The 20,650-nt window shown below is 40.4% G+C and overlaps 1 protein-coding gene across 3 annotated transcripts in view; it reads left to right on the top strand.

Moving 5' to 3' along the window:
* Positions 1–16,422, top strand: part of ptch1 (patched 1) — a 71,142-nt gene extending 54,720 nt beyond the window's left edge. For 2 of the 3 annotated variants that reach the window (XM_061671909.1, XM_061671910.1), the window contains 8 exons: positions 990–1,173; positions 4,197–4,477; positions 7,264–7,401; positions 7,487–7,629; positions 12,475–12,574; positions 12,662–13,018; positions 13,991–14,456; positions 14,547–16,422. In XM_061671909.1, coding sequence (XP_061527893.1) covers positions 990–1,173; positions 4,197–4,477; positions 7,264–7,401; positions 7,487–7,629; positions 12,475–12,574; positions 12,662–13,018; positions 13,991–14,455 — 1,668 coding nt within the window. In that variant the 3' untranslated portion in view covers position 14,456; positions 14,547–16,422. Of the gene's footprint in view, positions 1–989; positions 1,174–4,196; positions 4,478–7,263; positions 7,402–7,486; positions 7,630–11,125; positions 11,163–12,474; positions 12,575–12,661; positions 13,019–13,990; positions 14,457–14,546 lie in introns of those variants that run through there. The other variant, XM_061671911.1, reaches the window with a different exon arrangement.
* Positions 16,423–20,650: the final 4,228 nt, after the last annotated feature.

The following is a 20,650-nucleotide window of genomic DNA, read 5'->3' as shown; positions in this document are numbered from 1 at the left end:
GCAGGAGGCGGGGTACACCCTTAACTGGTTGCCAGCCAATCGCAGGGCACACATAAACAAACAACCATTCGAACTCACAACTAGAGGCAATTTAGAAACTTAAATTAACCTACCATGCATGTTTTTTGGGATGTGGGAGGAAACCGGAGTGTCCGGAGAAAACCCACGGAGGCACAGGGAGAACATGCAAACTAAACACAGGCGGGGCCAGGGATTGAACCCCGGTCCTCAGAACTGTGAGGCAGACGCTCTAACCAGTTGTCCGCCGGAACATATTTTACATTACAAAAATGCTTTACTCACAAATGTACATAGTGGGACATTGGGCCTGTTTAGTTGAACACAAAGCTATTGGTTATGAATCACTGTAGTAGACGTGGTCGCTCCCCAATGTTGTGTGCTTCCTTCTTTACAGTGCGATGTTCTAGTGAGCTGTCTCTTCGCCTTACACCAAAATGATCCTTTCTATTTTGTGTGAAATTCCAGTTTCACTTAGCATAAATTGTAAGATAACAACAATAACACTGTTTAATATTATTCCAAAATCACATTGCATAAAAGTAAAGACCTCACCTCATCTACAGTTGTGTAAATAAATGTCCTCAGGCAATATGGGGTATTTCCATGTTTTAATGCGGTATGATAATTCTTGGAAGAGCTGAAGACGAGAACAGGAATTTTAAAAAATGAAACCAGTTAGGCGTCTCCCTGCATCCGTCAGTTGGAAAGAGAGATTAACTAATATTTGAGTCTTATTTTGAAAGCTTCCCCCGTCCTCTTGCCCTCATGCCTCTGCTTAAATATGTATGCATTTCTGTGGTCACACTCGCACACTAGAGTGTTTTCAATTCCGCACGTCTTCTTGCTTCAAAATGTTTTCATGTCCAAGTCACACTAGGATTTCCCATAAAAAAACAACACAGAATTTTAAGTTAATGTCGGTCAAAAGAGCGTAACACAAGACGCAATTGCTTTATCTGTTTTGCCAGCTGACCCGTCACAGGCTTGTGGACGCCGACGGGATCATCAACCCCACAGCCTTCTACATCTACCTGACCGCCTGGGTCAGCAACGACCCGGTTGCCTATGCCGCGTCACAGGCCAACATTCGCCCGCATCCTCCCGAGTGGCTCCACGACCGCACCGACTCTATGCCCGAAACGCGCCTCAGCAGTAAGTAAACCTGCATTATGGTCACAAAATATTAAAACAATAGTTTGTTATATTTTCACCTCAGGAAAAAGAACATGTGGTCTCACTGAATGGCCGTAATTACCATTTAGCTATAACTGATACCACCATGTGTTACGGTGGACATTATAACAGCAACGCATACTTCTTGCACAATAGGCACTGTAAAGGCGGAGAGAAGCTAAAAGCACTTTCATCTCAAATCCTCTTTTCCTGGCGGCACGGTGGACGACTGGTTAGAGCGTCTGCCTCACAGTTCTGAGGAGCGGGGTTCAAACCCCGGCCCCGCCTGTGTGGAGTTTGCATGTTCTCCCCGTGCCTGCGTGGTTGTTTGTTTGTATGTGCCCTGCAATTGGCTGGCAACCAGTTCAGGGTGTACCCCGCATCCTGCCCGATTATAGCTGGGATGGGCTCCAGCACGCCCACGCCCCTAGTGAGGAGAAGCGGCTCAGATAATGGATGGATGGATGGATGGCGCCATTGAAATGAATGGCAGTGCTATTAATCCGTTCCAGCCTCCCCCCCCATAATGAGGAAAATAAAAAGCTATTATATTGTACTTTATAAAAACATATAAAAACATTTATAAAAACATCCATCCACCCATTTTCTGAGCCGCTTCTCCTCACGAGGGTCGCGGGTATGCTGGAGCCTATCACATAACATAAGATAATTTTTAATGTTGCGGAGGAAACTTCTGGTAATGCACAACATGCAGTAAGACTCACTTAAATTCATCTCAGAGAGTCTTTACACACCTCATGAGTGTTCTTTTTTGTTAGAAACTATGTTAAAATAACTAAGTCTTTAATGTCCAAGAAAGACAGCCCGGATGGGGAAATCTGTAATACAATAAATATTATCATTAAAAAATGGGTACCATGGTGATCTAGTGGTCGGCATGTCTGCCTCCCTGTCGACAAGTCCTGGGTTCCCGTCTGGGGTTTCTCTGGGTATTCAGTCTTCCTCCCACGTTCCCAAAAAATGTATGTTAGGTTAATTAAAGACACTAAATTGTCCTTATTTGTAAATGGTTGTTCGTCTATATGTGCCTTACGATTTACTGGCGGTCATCAGTCCAGGGCATATTCCGCCTCTCACCCCAAAATCAGCTGAGAGAGGCTCCAGCTCACCCGTGACCCTAATGAAGAAAAGCGCTATTGAAAATGGATGGATGGATGGATGGATACAATAAAAAGGCCTCAGTTAAGTATATGTACTCTAAATGAGGAAATTTAGCCATTTTCTGCATGTGAGAAGTGGTTTACCCCTTGTGGTTTTTGGTTGTCTGCCCCTCAGCCCTGAGTGAGGTCGTAGACGTTAGTGTGCCACTGTAGCGGCTGTGCGTTTATGTAGCTCGGGCTCGGGTTGCCTGGCCGAAGACCAAGACGGCGTTCGCTGCGGTCGTCCTAATGGTGCCTGCGGCGAACGCTATAATCCATGCTAGTGCGAGGCCCCCCTATAATTACACACCCATACATTATTAAAACTACTACACCCCGCTCCCTGCCCCACACGTGCACTGTAATTCGCTCGTGTTGTTGTTCGATTCCACCCTGTGATTTGAAGTCAGGAAGTGCTCCATGTGGGGGGAGGACAATGATTGGATAATGAGGGCAGGAAGCACAATTGGATAACAAGCAGGAAGTTCCTGAGAAGAGAGGATTTTATAGTTGAGATTATAATGGGCTCTTGTCTGACCCCTGTAGGCACACATACGAGAGTCAGGTAATATTCTTAAGCCTATGCATTATGTATTTTTATCATGTTTTACAGCACTTGGTTTAGGGTGTGGTAATGGCGCTGATTGTGACATTGCAATTACAGCGGATCAGCGTTAGCTCTGACACTCGGCCGTGTCTGGAACTGATAGGCCCTCATTAGGCCGGCTGGCCCACAGACTAGCTGGCTTGGACTCAATGGAGCTCTGTTTCAAACTGTTCAAACTGTCCACCCCCACCACACACATGCACACACACCTACACACACAAACACCTACACACACGCACATGCACACACAGATGTAGTGGCTCCACGGCTTGATATTGGTTGTTTGGCTAAGATTAATCCTAAATTAGCGATTAAAGCATTCCGATTTCAAATGTTCATTTGTAACATGCTCATAGACATGTAAATGGTCATTTGTAACATATTATAAAGTATTTTAAACATTTACCAATTTCCCACATTTTTCAGTATTTAACATTACATGACAAAATTCACAAATTAATGGAAACATGTACCTATTCCTTCCACATTTCATGACCAATTCAAACCATTTTAACTGTTCAGATCATTCAACACATCTACTGAACTATTTTGCAAATTTACTTCCTCCTTCCATATTTATCAACCCATCCAAACCAACTTAAAAGTTTTGCTAAAGTGGAACTTTGGTTTTTGTGATTAATACTTTCCAGGAAGTCTGACTAAAACTGATTTTTACAAAAACCAAAGCAGTATTCCCAAGAGGAAATAATGTAAATCCAATACTGCATCCTTTTGTTTAGGAGGTCTGACTTTTGACAGGATGTGTTATGCCGATGTTGCCTGAGTGGTGCCGAGTAGACCGGCAGGGTTATTGACTTGATTTGCTAATAAAAGCTTGCATTGTGAAATACGCCTTGCAGTCTGTCGAACCCTTTTTACACAACTTATGAAATGCTTCGGATCAATGTGCATCGATTCAGGGAAATGAATGGCCGTGTCATGTAATTTCTTTTTTATTTTTGTATGAAAACTGAGCGGATGTACGTAAACTGAGGCAAAATTTACACGAAAAACTTTTCAATTCTCTTTAGAAATAATAGTACATAAATACAGGGCAAGATTTAAAAAAAGATCTACTTATTTTAGCAATTTTCCTTATTTACCAATTATCACCTTCGACATTTCAACTAATTCGGCAGCTTTTCAGATCAACTTCAGCTCTTCCAGCATTCACATCCAACTTCTGCAGAAATTGCATTCTCTGGTTAACACTTGTTGCTTTATTTGTTCTTCAGTCCCCGCTGCAGAGCCCATCGAATACGCACAGTTCCCCTTCTACCTCAACGGGCTCCGGGAGACGCCGCAGTTCGTGGAGGCCATCGAAAGCGTGCGAGCCATCTGCGGCAACTACAGCCGCCAAGGCCTGCCCTCGTACCCCAACGGTTATCCCTTCCTCTTCTGGGAGCAGTACGTCAGTCTTCGCCACTGGCTCCTGCTCTCCATCAGCGTGGTGCTCGCATGCACCTTCCTGGTCTGCGCCCTCTTCCTGCTCAACCCGTGGACCGCCGGCATCATTGTGAGTACTTTGCACATAGTGCATGCTCGATAATAATTAATAACGGTGGCATCCAGAGATGCACTGTGTAGGCACTCTGGATCTCTGTAAATTAATTTTTCACGCAACACAAACCAATAGCAGTTCGCACAATAATCCATGATTATAAATATTTTAAATGAATTATAAACTGGTTATTTACTCAATTGGTAATGCTTTATAAAGTTGTAACACATCACAGTAATAATAATAATAATAATAAAGCTGTGGTAGCTTCAGAGTGCGTCACAACTTCATAAATATGTTAATAAGTCATTTACAGAACTATGTTTGTAGTTATTATTTCACAGTGTTTATAAACCTACAACAGTTTATGACGTTTTTATTAAGGGTTTATAAATGCTTCATAAGTTAAGTTGTTTTTAACGGCTTCGGTAATGCCCTACTGTGGGAGTTGCTTGAATGCACCTTATAGTGAGCCAATAACTAATGTAAAGTGGTTATTAATTATATGTTTATGAACAATTTATAAAGCTTTTATTAGGGTATGCTTATGAAGGTTTGGTGAAGGTATTATGAAGGTACATTTAAAATTAAAAACAGTTTGTTAATGCTTTACACTTACGTTGCAGTGAGTGTGGCAGCAGCTTAATAGTGCATCATCACATCATGAAAGTGGTACTAAGACATTTATAACTAGTTATTAATGTTTATTCACACACTTATAAACATGTTATAAACGCTTTATAATTTCCCTGAGCCTTAAATGTCTTTATTCTTTCCTGATTTCTTGTTTTAAAACAAATTATCTATTTACCCCTAAACTTTCTTCCTCTGACTACTCTCCTCACCACTTTCCTGCCTCACACGAACCCACTTGCTCCACTCACCAAGCTGCGTTGACCAGAAAATGTGGCAGAAAGTTGTGCAGATTAATAAAAAAAAAAGAGAGACTACCGTAAATCAGCCAAATAAGTCAAAATGATGATGAATTTTTCAAATGTGCAGAAAGCAACGTTAATTTGGCAGATTTCTTATTTTTGGGGCTTTTTCTGTGTGGTCCAGAGGGCATCTCCAAGACAAGAGAAGGAAGGGAAGACACGTCTGCTGAGTGTTATTGTAGGCCCAGTCACCAGTGTTTATCTTGTGCTGTTTAGTCTACTCTAACACTCCCAGACACTAAATAGACGGGGAGAGGACGCAAAGCTTCTCTCAACTCTTAAAACCTATAATAAAAAAAAGTTAGATTTTATTTCCAGCCTCCTGGCTCTTTCTCTCTTTCTTGTCCGCTGCGGTTTTTCCACGGAGACACGCGAACACGCAGGCGTGTGTGTATACCTGAATGCATGCGGCTGAACGTATAAACACACCAGGACATAATTCACACACAAACACACACACACACACACATTGCTGTGGTTTTTCTCTTCAGTGGTGGGCTGTATTTTATGGCAGGCAGCTGCCCCGGCCACCCGAATCCTTGGACTGGGCAGGGACGAATGGCCCTCATGTTCATCCGTCCAGTTTTACTAGCGAAATCAAAGGACAGGTTATAGAGAGGTGTCAGGTTCAACCGTCACCAAATGAAGACCCCTTCAACCCACCTCTGCTCATTAATGAACAACACTGACTGATTCTGTAGGTCTAGTTTACTTAGAAATACTGTAAAAAAACATTTTTTAAATTACATTTTTTAAATGTTTAAACTGGCCGGCACGGTGGACGACTGGTTAACACACCTGCTTCACAGTTCTGTGGACTGGGGTTCAAATCCCGGCCTCGCCTGTGTGGAGTTTGCATGTTCTCCCTGTGGCTGGGTGGGTTTTTTCCGGCCATTCGGGTTTCCTCCCACATCCCCAAAACATGCGTGGTAGGTTGATTGAGGACTCTAAATTGCTCGTAGGTGTGAATGTGAGAGCGAATGGTTGTTTGGTTATATGTGCACTGCGATTGGCTGGCGACCGGTTCAGGGTGTACCCCGCCTCCCGCCCGAAGATAGCTGGGATAGGCTCCAGCAGCCCGCGACCTTAGTGAAGATAAGCGGTAAGGAAAATGAATGAATGGATGGATGGATGTTTAAACTACATATACAGAGTCGTTAAATGCATAGGAAAATACTTTTCAGAAGGCCAATTCCACCTGATTTCTATAATGAAATCATTTTGATGGTTTATGTAATATTCTAATTTGTTGAGATGGTGAATTTTGGGCTTTTCTATTTATTACACAGACTCACAATATTATAAACATCTATGCAATCAGAAAAAAAAATATTTTATTATTTTTTATTTTTCAATACAGCTCTTCTATTGATTATCTTTAGATTATGCAGTATTTTGATGAAGAAAGATTTTATCTTTCTATATATTGAATAATTCCTGGTTTCTTTACTACTGTAATATTATATTACAGTAATATTTGGATTCTGGCCAAATAAAAAGGATATAATGTTTGCCTTTTATGAACCAAGGTAACTCTTTTAATTCGATTATTCTTTTTAATTGGACTGTTGAATGAGTGATCATACATACCTACATCCACCTCATGGGCATTTATGCACTGTATGTGTAGTCTGTTCTGGCTCACTATTTCCCTTTCTTCAAAGGATTTGGCCCATGTAACTTGACACCTGTCAGCTGATAATGGCATTTACTTCAGGCTCATGTCCCTCTCTTCTCAGTGGCCTCCACACAGACACACATTTCACCCAGCAGATCACAAAAGTCCACATACATGTACTGAATGTGTAAGCAAATCTTTTCGAGCCCATATTTTAACCACCCTGCTGTGGCTTCTGTGTACTACAGGTGCTGGTGCTGTCACTCATGACAGTGGAGCTGTTTGGCTTCATGGGGCTGATGGGAATCAAGCTGAGTGCCGTCCCCGTGGTCATCCTCATCGCCTCGGTGGGCATCGGGGTGGAGTTCACCGTCCACGTGGCCCTGGTACGTACGTTCTGCATAGCTATGTGCTTCGGCCAGCCGAGTGCTCAAAAATTAGTGATAAAGCGTGAGTTTTTGTGTGTTGAAGGCCTTCCTGACAGCCATAGGGGACCGCCACAAGCGGGCAGTGCTGGCTCTGGAGCACATGTTTGCGCCGGTGCTTGACGGCGCCTTCTCAACGTTGTTGGGCGTTCTGATGCTCGCCGGCTCGGAGTTCGACTTCATCGTCAGGTGAGCGCACGTCAACACTCACGGATAGAGAACATTATAAGATGACAGGTTTGCCCCTACATGGAACCCTTTATCGGAGTCTGTGTGGCGTCAGCGGACCACTGAGACCATGCCTCAACATGTATGTTGCCCTGGAATCTACCTGAGACGCCGGTCATGCATGAGGGCTTCCTCCCCTCCCCTATACCCCTCTAATCCTCTTCCTTCTTCCAGCTACCTGAAGAACACCTATTTTAAACCTATTGCTGGGGTCTCTTCAACTGTGCTTTCTTTATCCGTCATTTTTTAAGACACGTTAAAACAAGCCTCTCTTCACAACTTTAGAACCAGACTGATTTGTCCGTGTTATCAGTTTACAAGTTTCCACACAACAGACACTAGTTCAAATCTAAATTGAGGGTACTACTCCTCAGAGATCTGTGACAAATGGTGTCAGATGTAGGATGAGGTGAACTTTGGCATGCCCAATTAAAAGGACAATCAGAAAAGCCTGGCTTTTTGGTGTTGTAATTAGTGTAGGTAGGGTTCTAATCTGCTATTTCTCAGAGCTCTGTGTCAACTGGTGTGAGAAGTGGGACCAGTGATGACCCTAAAGATGGGTGAGGCACTTGGATGATGATGATGATGATTGGAAACCAGTAGCGGTTGAAAGTACTCCAACGTTACCTTGACTTACTAGTGCCCCAACTTGGGAGTTTTTCCGAGTTAAAAGCTGCCATCCGTCGATTTTAGGAAAGTCCGCTAGGTTAATGCTAACACATAATGCAAAACGGCATAGATGGGTTAACAAAACTAGAGTTGATATTGGGGTTGTAAACCTTTAAACAACTCATTTGAACAGTGCAGCACCCATACGGACAGGATATAAGGATACTCACAGGCATATATTCTTTACGCTCTGAATAAAAAAATCTAATATTACTGCAGCTTAGTTGCGACAGTCTTCTTTGTGTTTCATCATCAAATTTATGTATATTATGTGTATACGCAGCTATGTATTATACTGCCTTCTGGAGGCCAAGGCACGGACTCCAGAAGGAGCAGCACAATGTCCATTGAATTAAAGCAAAAATAAAAACTGCAAAAAAGGTTTAATTCTTTACATTCCACTTAATTATGCTATTAAATATAAAAGTCAAGGTACCGCTGTTTTTTTTCAGAGCTCTGTTTCAAATGATGAACAAAGCCAGAAAATTAGCTGTGTGTATCACCCTAGAGCTGGTTGAGGCCCTTGGGTGGTGGGAACCAACCTAGCACACCCTTTCAGTATATGTACCATATCACTGTGGTCACAGATCTTGACAGTAGAAAACTGTGCATCTCTGCGGTGACAGGTTTTTTTTTTAGCTCTCCCATACCTGCCATGTCCGGGGAGAATCCAGGAGAAGTAGGAAGAGTTGAAGGTCACGAGATGGAAGGATGGCGGCAGTAAAGGGGGTATGAAAGAGTGAAAGAGTAATGGCAGGGGGGCGTTGTTGGAAGAGCAGGAAAGTCCTCTGGCTTTTGAAATCTCTTTCAGCTAGTTTTAACGGCCCTCGCTAGACATTTATAAGCGTAGGGTGGGGGGGGGGGGGGGGGGGTACCGGGTGGGCGGGCCAAGAGTGCAGCTGTGGAAAGCCCGGAGAAGTGGAAATTAAAGCCGACACACTGTGGGGGCTCTGTGTTGGTGGTTTGTTTTGCGTGTGTGTGCTCTTGTAAGTGCAGAGTCTGCAAAGGTGGCATCTTAACTGACGCTGAAGATGAGGCACCGTTCTATACATTCACACGGCCAGATAGCTTTATGAGAAGTTTCCAGTGAGCTCAGTGAGTAATTTAACATTCGGGTATGGTCGCGTGAAGCCGCAACACGGGCTGGCCGTGTAATTTGCGCGGCCTGCTCCTTTAAGAAAAGGCAGCGCTGAGGTCCATGTGACCTCCAAACACGCAAACTTCAGTCATGTGCACGCACATCCATGCCGCCCTCCTCCCCCAACCTGCTCTCTGACCTTGTAATCATGAGGGTCAACGATGGCGTGCCTGCACTCACACTCACACACGAGCACACACAGGAGAGGCCTCACGGACACTTCTCTCCTCACCTCCAGCGGCGTGCTTTGCTTTCTGGACCTCCATTTGGAAGGTTCTGCTGTTGTGTGAGCAAACAAAGAAGCACCTCGAGACGGCACAGTAACAACAAGGCTCCGCTCGTATTTTCTTGCTGGGAGTGTTTCCCTGGCTTTCTCCCGTCAGCTCTGTGAATGTTTTCACTCTAAACAGCTCGGCGGGGGCACAGGGCCCCGGTATGTGGGCTGCACATGGGCGCGAGTGTGTACGCGTGTGCTCGTTCTAAAGGTGATGTAGCCTTTACCCCGCATGGTGTGGACCAAAATTATAATTGCAGTTTGGATCACAGTAATCCCCCACATATTCACGGTTCACTATTCACAAATTCACCTATTCCTGTTTTTTTTTTCTGTGGAAACGATCATCATGAAAATTATGCATATATTAAAAAATAATGCAATATCTCCCTCAGAGTGTGTGGTGTACAGTATGTCTATAATATGAAGTTCACTTTTTTAATTGAACTACCTCACTAAATTAAGATTTTGACACTATTCTAATTTAGTGAGCTGGACCTGTATTTTTTTATTCATTGTGAAAAATGATTAATACCACTGCAGCTTAATGATACAATTGTGAAAATCTTTTTCGTGTTGCTGTGTTTATATTATACTGCCCCCACGTGGCTAATGTGCGCACACCAGAAGGAGCAGCACAATGTCCACTGAATTGAAACAAAGAATGTGGCAAAAACTATTGAATTTTTTTTTCATTCTATTTAGTTACTGTATGTTTTTATTAAGTACAATTTTATGGAGTGCTATTTTTTTGTTTTACAAAAACAAAAATAGTTGCCGTTTTTTGTGAGGCTGGAGTGGATTAATTCATGTTCCAAGTGTGCTCCTGAGAGAGATCTCCAACTAATGATGGTAGAGTGAGAGGGTATGAGGGGCGTTTCTTACCTGATACGTTGGAGATTTAATTAGACGGAGGATTGTGGACTGTGGAGTGGCCCGGGAATTTCACAGGGGCTTAGCTTGGAAAGAAGGGAGAGAAAAGCGAGGAAAGGAAATAAAAGACAGGGGGGGCCACAGAGGTGGAGGAGGTCGGAGGTGCGGGGGGCTTCTCCTTCCTTGTCCACTAAATTGTTCTAGCTTCTAAGTTCTATAGCCTGCACTCTATTCACTTTCTTAAGAGAGAGAGGCCCCCTAGTCGCCCCTCTTTTACCCTGGGCCTCCTCCCTTCACATTCCTTCATGCTTTGTTTTCTCCATGTTTTGCTTACACACCACACACACACACACACACACCCAAGAGAGAGTACCCATATACCCAATCACCCACCCCAGCCCCACCCCGCCACCCCCAAACCCTCACAATCTACTCACTTTTTGAATTAACTAGCACTGGCTAATTATGCTTCCTCTTTCTTTTCTCTCTGTGGCGTCTTAAAGACTAACCCTGTTTTAGCCGGACTTAAAAACGCATCAGGTACATTTCTGTTTTGCTCCAAATACACAAAGTGCATGCCTTGGTGTGTGTGTGTGTTGGGGGGGTGGGGTGTTAAGTCTATTTGTGTGTGCTTCTACCTGGGGAGTGGTAGATGTTGGGCATTGATTGAGCTCATATCTGCCTGTGTGTAAATGTTTGTAGTTTGCGCAGATTTTTGTTTGTGTGTTTGTGCTGGGGTGGGGTCTGCTTTTTTTCTGGTCATATTTTTAAGCACAAACATTTTTGCATGCAAGTGAGTTGAACAGTGGAAAAAAAAATCCCATTTTATTTTTGGAGACAAAAATCTGCTCTCTGAAACACACATCCATCCATCCATTGTCAACACCGCTTATCCTGGTTAGGGTCGCGGGGCGCTGGAGCCTAACCCAGCTGACTTCGGGCGAAAGGCGGACTACACCCTGAACTGGTCGCCAGTCAGTCGCAGGGCACATATAGACACGGACATCCATTCGCACTCACATTCACACCGTCACTGAGTGGGAACTGATCCCACGCTGCCCGCACCAAAGTCAGGCGAGTGCACCACTACACCATCAGTGACTTCTGAAACACACAAAGTGGATTAATTTGTCGCTATCATAAAAGCAGGCTAAGTAAGATTTCAACATTCCTAACTATCGTAAAAGTACAAGTGCATGTTATCCACTAAAACTAATATCAGGTAAATCTACAACAGCATTATGCTTTTAGCTACATGGTATTTACATTAGCATTTATGTGATGAAACTAATGTGTGTATGAAATTGATATGTACTAATTGCGCCTTTGTACTGAGCACACCCTTTCTTATGTTTCCATATCCTTCTGCGGTGGCATCACACAAAAAAATCCAAACAAAAAAAAAATGTCTGGAGTTATTCCTTTAGACGCTCATGGAGCTGAAGGCTGACGTCAAATATAATGATGGTTGAGACTGAGGCATTTGGCATGGAGTTGTATATTTTTAAGAAAAAAAGAGTATAATGGTGAGAGGAAAAAGTCATAATCTTACAAAAGTAAAGTTGTGTATTTTTTAGATAAAAACACATTTTGAGAGAGAAGAAAATGTGGAGATTAGTAAATTAAAGTCATAATGTTCCAAGGATACATTTGCATATATTTAGATACATAACAATAACAATAAATTCAGTTATTTTCTTGAGTCATGTAATTTTTGAAAAAAGTTTTGAGAAAAAAAAAATATATACTTTTTTAGTTAAGGCATATTTTCAAGAAAAGGTTGTATATTTTCAAGAGAAAGTCATATTGTTGAGAAAAAAAAGTTGTATTGTGTATTTTTGCACACTTGCAGGTATTTCTTTGCAGTACTCGCCATCCTAACAGTTCTGGGAGTTCTGAACGGACTGGTCCTTCTTCCCGTTTTGTTGTCCTACTTTGGGCCCTATCCTGAGGTAAACATTGAAATAAACGAAGAAAACATACAGGCCAATAGTACATCAGACAAGCCCATAATAATACACTTGACTCATTTACTTCAGGTGTCTCCAGTGGATGGTCGCAGCAGGTTACCCACCCCAGAGTCACCGTCTCACATGGTCCGGTTTTCGGTCCGTCCCCACCCCGCCGCTTCGGCCTCGGCCACCTCAGGTGCGGCCTCGGACTCGTCGGACTCCGAGTACAGCTCCAACAGCAGCGCGTCAGGCGTCAGCCAGGAGCTGCAAAACGACAACCTGCCCCCACACAGGGGGCACGCTGAAGCCGAAGAACAACAGCAGCAGTACCACCTCCACACCAGCAGAGGCAGAGTAACCAGGACGGAGGAGGAAAGGAGGGCGGGATCGGGGCACAGGCGCTCAACCAGGCAGCCCGATCCCCCAACTTATAATGTGTCCTCGGTAAGACCACCAAGACCACCTTGCGATCGGCTTCGTAATCAATGAGTCGATTTGTTAAAAATATAGCTGACTGTATGCCACGGAATGTGCATTATTGAAAAAAAAAATTATAATAATAAATACAAAATATGAAAAAGAACAAATGTTGCAGTAACGATATTAGTATTTTCTACCATGTAACTATTTTTTTAATTCAAACAATTCTTTAAAAAAAGAACCAACTGCACTTTGAAATAAATAGAAATGTAATAATTCTTATAAATAAAAAGATTTTAAATGGAATACGTAAAAAAAAAAATACAAATAAATATTTAAAAAATGCAAATGATGTACAGATATTTTACATACATTTTAACATACAAAAATACATGTATGTTAAAATGCATACATTTTAACATACAAAAAAAGATTTGACAATTGTAAAAAAAAAAAAGAATATTAACTAAATATTAACTATGTTTTCTGTCATCTAAAATTGAATTTAGAAATAAAAATGAAAAAAAAAACACTTCAAGAAGAAAAGGTATTTTAAAAAATATTTAGATATTTGAGAAGAAAATATTTATTTGAGACAGCTCTTTGGGGAAGTATATTTCTATTGTGTTTCTATTTTCTGCCATCTTAAGGAATTTTTTAAATAAAAAATAAACATACAAGATTAAATACTTTTGTACAAACGGTTCAATAATCTTCGTATCTTAGTATTTTCTGACATCTAAAAATACATTTTAAAATAATATATGAATAGTTGGAATAAATTAAAATCTAATAATTTTTTAAAACAACTAGAAATAATCTTTTTTTTCTTTTTTTCTTTCATCAAAATAGGTAGTTTAAAAATTCATAAAACTTTATTATATAATTTAAAAATATATATATATTACCATCTGCACATGCTAAATGATAGTTACAAGTCATAGTCATTATTCTTATGAGTAAAATAATAATAATTGACTTTGTTTTGTTGCACAGTCTCAGGGCTGTAATGCTGGACCTGGGCCCAGCGGTCCCCAACGTAACAGGGACCCCAAGGGCCAGCAGCACCGGCAGGCCCCGCCTCCAGGCCGCCCGCGCACGGACGCTTTTGAAACCTCCCCCGAGGCCGGCGCCCACTTTGGCGCCCACGGCCACAGGGAACACTCGGCGGGCCACCGGGGACGCACCCCCCTGCACCGCCCCAACCCTTACGGTCAGCCCATCACCACGGTGACGGCGTCGGCCTCCGTCACCGTTGCCGTCCACCCCCCCGCCTCATCCTACCCGGGATACGCTGCGACGGACGCTTATCGCCAGGAGGAGCCCCAGCCCTCCTTCCAGGATCCCCACGTACCCGCGGACCCCCACGTGGAAGGCAGAGGGAGTACGGTGGAGGCCATGGAGCTCCAGGATCTGGAGTTTGAGGCAGCTGACAGCAACAGTGGCAGGCGGGCCAGCTGAGGTCTGTCAACGCATACATACATTTATCCTGTCATAGAAAACATATCACATAATATTCACTGTAGTAATAATAATGCCTCTTGTCTTGCAGTGTGTGTTCGTGTCACGGCCAAAGATGAACTATAAGCAGATGACCTGGCCCGGCCCGGCTTGCCCATGGTCCTAATGCCTTCCTTTCATGGTGCTCATTGTTACTGTAACCCCGTGGTCTCTTGTCTTAAAATATTTCTATATATATTTAAAATGATGTATACATATGTAAATAGGAACAAAAAGGTAGCTTTGTTTAGGAAGGAGAGAGAGTTGTGCACGTCCTCACGTTAACAGACTGGGGCTGCCATTTTATATGGTGTGTGTCTATGGTTGTGTTTGTGTGTGTGATTCAATCCCAATAAGTTGACCCGGTTTGAACTATGCAAATGTAGGAAGGAGAACAAAGACGTGGTTTGGTGGGTATCGCAGAGTTAGCGATATGATATTCCAATATACTCAGCAATAATTGATATATTGGGAGAAAATCAGCTATGCATATAAATATCAAAAACATTATATAATTTAATACAAAATACCATTTCTGATGCAATTGGTTCATTGGCAAAATATTATTTTGTGATACTATTGGCATTGTCAGCAAATTATTGTCTCAAGATACTATTAATATTGCAAAAATAAAATTTTGTGATACTATTGGTAACATTAACAATATACTATACAATGATACAGTTGGTATTGTGATGCTAATAGTATCATTGGCAAAATATCATATCGTGATACTATTGGTATTGTTGACAAAATATATTGTGATACATTTGGTATCTTTGGCAAACTTCTGTATTGTCATATGATCGCTATCGTGATACTATCATGATACTTTGGTATCAATGGTAAAATACTGTACCATATTGTGATACTTTTAGTATTTTTGGCAAAATATAATAATATTGTATAACTGGTCAAATATAGTATTGTACTATTGGTATTGTGATACTACAGTTATCCTGGGAAAAATACTGTAATGTAATGTTATTGGTATTGTGATACTATTAATATTGTAGACATAATACCGTAATATGATACTATTGATATCGTCAGAGTACCATATTGCGATTCCGTGATCCCCACCGCTTCCATGTATGTATGTTAGCTTTGTAATGATCATTGGAAACATGAGGGAAATCGTGGTTAGCATTGTTTGCTAGTCCAAAGTGTGCGTGCGTATAAAACGTGTGTGTGTGTGTGATTGTTGTACAAAGGTACACGTGTTGAACTATGACATCTTATCACAAACCTGTGGTAGTTTTTGTAACAATGATGTTTTAACTCCACACGCTATGCGTGCTATTTAAGACGAGCAGATATGAAGACATTTTTTTTAATGAAGCTGGTTTTTGTTTGTTTGTCTGTTTGTTTGTTTGTTTGTTTTCAAGTCACTGCCTCAACATTGGAACCTGTTTGTGCACTCAGCTTCTCTTATTTGTGTTTGTTTTTGCATGGAGAAAAGGGTGGGGAACCTTAAAGTCCTATCAGTGGCCACTGAAGGTTTTATATAGTCATCCGAGGGCCAGAGGTGGCAAAAGTCGTCACATTCTGTACTTAGAAGTAAGCAGAAGTACAGGCCCTTGTGTAAGAAAAAAAAGAAGAAGTGTTGGTTTATCTCCTGTCAGTAAGTAAAAGTCAAAAAAAGTACACTCTGACATGTTAAAAGATGGCTATTTACTGTCAATTATATACAATACCTGTTTTGATAACATGCTCAATGAAAATGGTGCACCTTTGTGCAAACAAAATAGTTTCTTTCTTGACTAACAAAACTGACTAACAAAAAAAGGCTAAATTAGCTAATGATAACACCTGAGGGTCGCATCAAATGCTCTTATACGACCCACAAGCTGCATGTTCCCCACCATTTACTGTAGAAGCTTATGTCTTGTTTAACCTTACCTGACAACAAACAGGTTAGTTTTTTTTGTGTGTGTTTTTTTTTTAATTACCCTTAAACCACCTCAGAAAGTTCTGGAACAGGGTCCAAACAAACAGTGGGGGAACTAACTCAACCCCCTTTGTTTCTAGCCTAGCGGATAAGCTAAATATCCGCACTACAAACTGTACAACCTGGCCCAACCAGGCTATCAACTAACTATATTTCAACTTGTAGCAACAATTTTACTCATGTAACCTTTGTTCTTTGTAGGCCGACCGATAAGCTAGTTAGCCCGCTATCCTGCTAACGGCTAAATGCTACACAACCTTAGCTTCATCTGAACGTGTCCTTACTCTTTCTTATCGATTAACTAGAGTTAGCGCCACAATGTTAATTGGAACCCCTCGCCCTCCACCCGTTCAAAGCCAAATGGTACAGCCCAAGCCCCCTTCTGTGTGCATATGTGTCCTCTTACTTCCTGACCTCTGTCCAATCAGCTGCTTGCATGAACTAGGTTGTTCTATTATTATTTTTGTTTGTTTTCCCTCCGTGTCATATTGGCAATAGTGGAGGAAATCATAGCTGGCAACTATTTTATTCCATTTTAAATATTTTTTCTTTGTTCTCAACATTAAAATTGCGATATTTATATTTTTTGTAATATAAAATGTTTTTGGTTTTTTTATGTCATTGTGATGCCAGTGGATAACAAATGCAGGGATTTTTATGAGATAAAAAACACTATTACAGTTTATTGTTTTGATCTGTATAACGTGCTTACTAATGTTAAATAGGAGGATATGAAAAAGGTGATTTAACATTTTTACACTACAGGTCTCATCATAGCTCTTAGAGGATTTTTTTTAAGGAAAAAAGGAAAAAAAAAAAAAAAAACATGATTGTTCCAGACTGCCATTTTGGATGTATGCTGTTGTTCCGTTACAAAGATAAATGTATGCCATATAATTTATTTATATGAAAATTTATTTTTGTAGTGTACATAGTAGCGGTCAAGACAGAAGTATATTTGAAAGAGTTTATATGGAATGATATACAGTACCATACCACGGGAAAGGTGTACACAACGTCAACACCCCCCCTTCAGTATTACACACTTGTGTGTGCGTGTGTATGTATGTGTGTGCGTGTGTAAGCATTTGTATGTTTGTGTATGTTTGCGTGTGTGAGTGGCCATCCAAGTAGAACATTGTACTAGCTCGCCAAATATTCATGTTCAAACACTGATAGAATTCTAACTAATAAAATGAAAAATATAACTTATTTGTGTCTCTGTTCATAACTTTAATAAAAAAAAAACAGGAATTGGAAGAAAAAAAAGCGGTCTGTGTGGTGGTTTATTTTTCTTTCATATATTTTTATTATCATGCTCCAAATATATATATATATATTTTTTTTTTTCTTTCCACAGTATTTATTTACAGAGGTTTCTACACATTTTATTTTATGCTCAAAATTGTCCAGATATTTTCTATTAGATTTTTCTAGGTGCAGTACATAGCTATTATGCACGCTTTTGTATATTTAAATGTTTTATTGTATTTATCTATTTCATTTATACTCCTAATTAATTTCCTTGACCTATTTTATACAAGAAAATATTTGTATAAAGAAAATATAATTTATTTATCATCTATAAATCTGCGTTCATATTTTTGTTATTTTTATTTTCAAATGAATTTATTTGTTAACCCTTTTTCTCCCCCCTATTTTCTATTTAATTAACTGCATAGACCTTTTGTCCATGACATCACGCTTACTCCGGGTGGCAAAAACTCTGATCAGACCACTAGTTAACAAACCCTTCCATGTCATGGAATATTGACAATGAAATGGATAGCGCAGTGTTGTCTACTAGCAGGTTCACCATTAGTTTTGCTAAATTACTGAAACACAACCCAAGCAAACATTTTATACATACCTGTGATTAAATGCCCTCTACAAACCCGATGATGGAGTTTTTTATTTTTTTTTCTCTGTATACTGATTCAAGACCTCCACTTCATTTATTGTCCTTACCTACATGTTCCGCTTGATTAATTTTTCTTTTAAATATTTTTATTTTTTATTTTTTTAACTAATCCTTTTGGGGTATATCTGACAGCGCATCCCCTAACACAACAGGTTTTTGTCATTGTGTCAGTTCAGGTCAGCAATAGTGAATCGCTTTTCTGCCACCCATAAATACCCTGACGCCTGTTGTTTACAAACGTCCTGAAATGGCTGCACTTTTTCTTATTTGGTGGCATACATTTTTCTATCCCCAGAACTGTATTTTATTTATTATGATATTATTTTACACTCAAAATTAATTTCTGTTGGCCATCCCCTTGTAAAAATCTTAATATTTTAATTTTTCTTCCAAAAATCTTGGAATGAGCCACCTGTACCTCTTTGTTATATTTTTTATGATTAATTTCCTTTACCCCCACATTTAAAAAAAAAAAATGTTCCCAGGTTTTTATATTTTGAAATTTTAGTTTATTTTATATTTCACATTTCAAAACTGTCTAGAAATGTATTTATTATTGTATATGTATGTAATTTGTTTTTTAACAAAAAGTTAATTTCACTACTCTATCTTTCTGACCATGCATCTGTCTACAGGTAGATTTTAATTAATTTATCACTTTTTCTATTTAATTTTCATTGAATGCTGAAAATATCCTTTCCTTACACCTTTTTTAAATCTTTATTTTTCAAATTCTATATCAATGAATCTTTAATCATTTTTACTTAACAAATCAAGCATCTGGCTCTGGTTTATTATTTAATTTTTATTTGACAGCCCATATTGATTTTATTGACTGACCCTTTTATCAAGCTATTTTCAATTTTTATGTATTTAAATGTATTTTTTGTATGGTGTTGTACTATTTTTTTTTACACTCAATATTAATTTACAATTCCTCCATCTATACACAGTTCCTCCAACATGTGGGCTGGAGCTCCCTTTGCACCCACCATCCCACACCCCCCATGCCACCACCCTTGCACCCCTGCCTCCATTATATGATTTTGATTGACAGTTTTATAGACTGCAAGGAAATTGGTTGTAGCCAGAATACAGCTGGCCCTGCTCGGAGTCATGAAAAAAAGGGCATGTGGCCTCGAGCTGGCGGGGCAGGAGACAGCACGCCCCCCTCCACGTCCCCCTCACCACCCCCTTGTCAGCTGCATGGGTGGCAGTCCTACGTCATCCGGTATCTTAGCATTGAAAGCAGACAGCATAAAGATGGATTCGGGGGAATGTCCCAATATTCTCTGTAATGTTAAGGCAAAGGCCTTGACTCGGGATCAGCGGAGGGAGGGTTGTGTCGTTATTTCTTTTTAGAGCCAATAAAGAAACACACGGTAACAACATACACATAAACAGCAGACTGTCGACTGTCACAGTTTGAACTCTGCTAACTCGACTTGACGTTTTTAGACTGTTAGCTTAGCAAGACTGCACTGCTTTAATTTAATTTTCTTTTTTTTTTCGGGCGTAAAATCCAGCCATCGTTTAAAGTAATAATTGGATGATTTTCAACATCGTTTGGATGGTGCTCTGGCTTGAAGTAATGTGAGTAGAATGTTGTTGCCATGGCATCCCATTTAAAACAGTACTTACGAGCTCTCCCATGTTGGTGGACCTCTCTTGTTGTGCTAGCATTAACATTGATGCTATCTCATTCAATTTTCTCAAGTAAATAAATGTATGAGCGGAATCTCTATTGTTGCTTGGGGCACCAAAATAAAACGGCTTTTGTGCTCTCTAATGCTGAAGGACCACCCAGCAGTGTTGGGATTGTTCATTTTCTTCATGAACTACTTCGAAGTTCAGTTCACTGTTCCGTTCAATACATAATTAAAAATGTTTAACTAAGTTCATCATTCCAAACATGAACCCGTTTATAGTTTTTGTTTGTTTTGTTTTTTTCCCATGTTGCTGAAGAGCTATTCCCCTAAAAATACTGGCAAATTCGTTTTCCCATTGTTGCCACCCATTCAATCCATACGAGTAGCCAGCTGCAGCTTTCACCCTACAATCTCAAAAACACAAAAAAAAAACGTGTTGCTTGTGTGGTGTTTTTTTTTAATGAAGAATAAAAACAAAAACAGGACTTTTGTCCTTAATTGTGGAAACAAAAACACGCAACAAAGTATAACAGGAACGATGCTGAAAGGACATTGATAACTTTGCATTCCTTGCAGCTCTAGCTGACGATATTAACAAAATATTTTATTTTATCGATTCTTATATGACAAAACAA

The sequence above is a fragment of the Phycodurus eques genome, chromosome 3 (genome assembly GCF_024500275.1).
Source record: "Phycodurus eques isolate BA_2022a chromosome 3, UOR_Pequ_1.1, whole genome shotgun sequence".
NCBI lineage: Eukaryota > Metazoa > Chordata > Actinopteri > Syngnathiformes > Syngnathidae > Phycodurus > Phycodurus eques.
The sequence above is the reverse complement of the archived record's forward strand: the minus strand, read 5'-3'. Positions and strand labels throughout refer to the sequence as shown.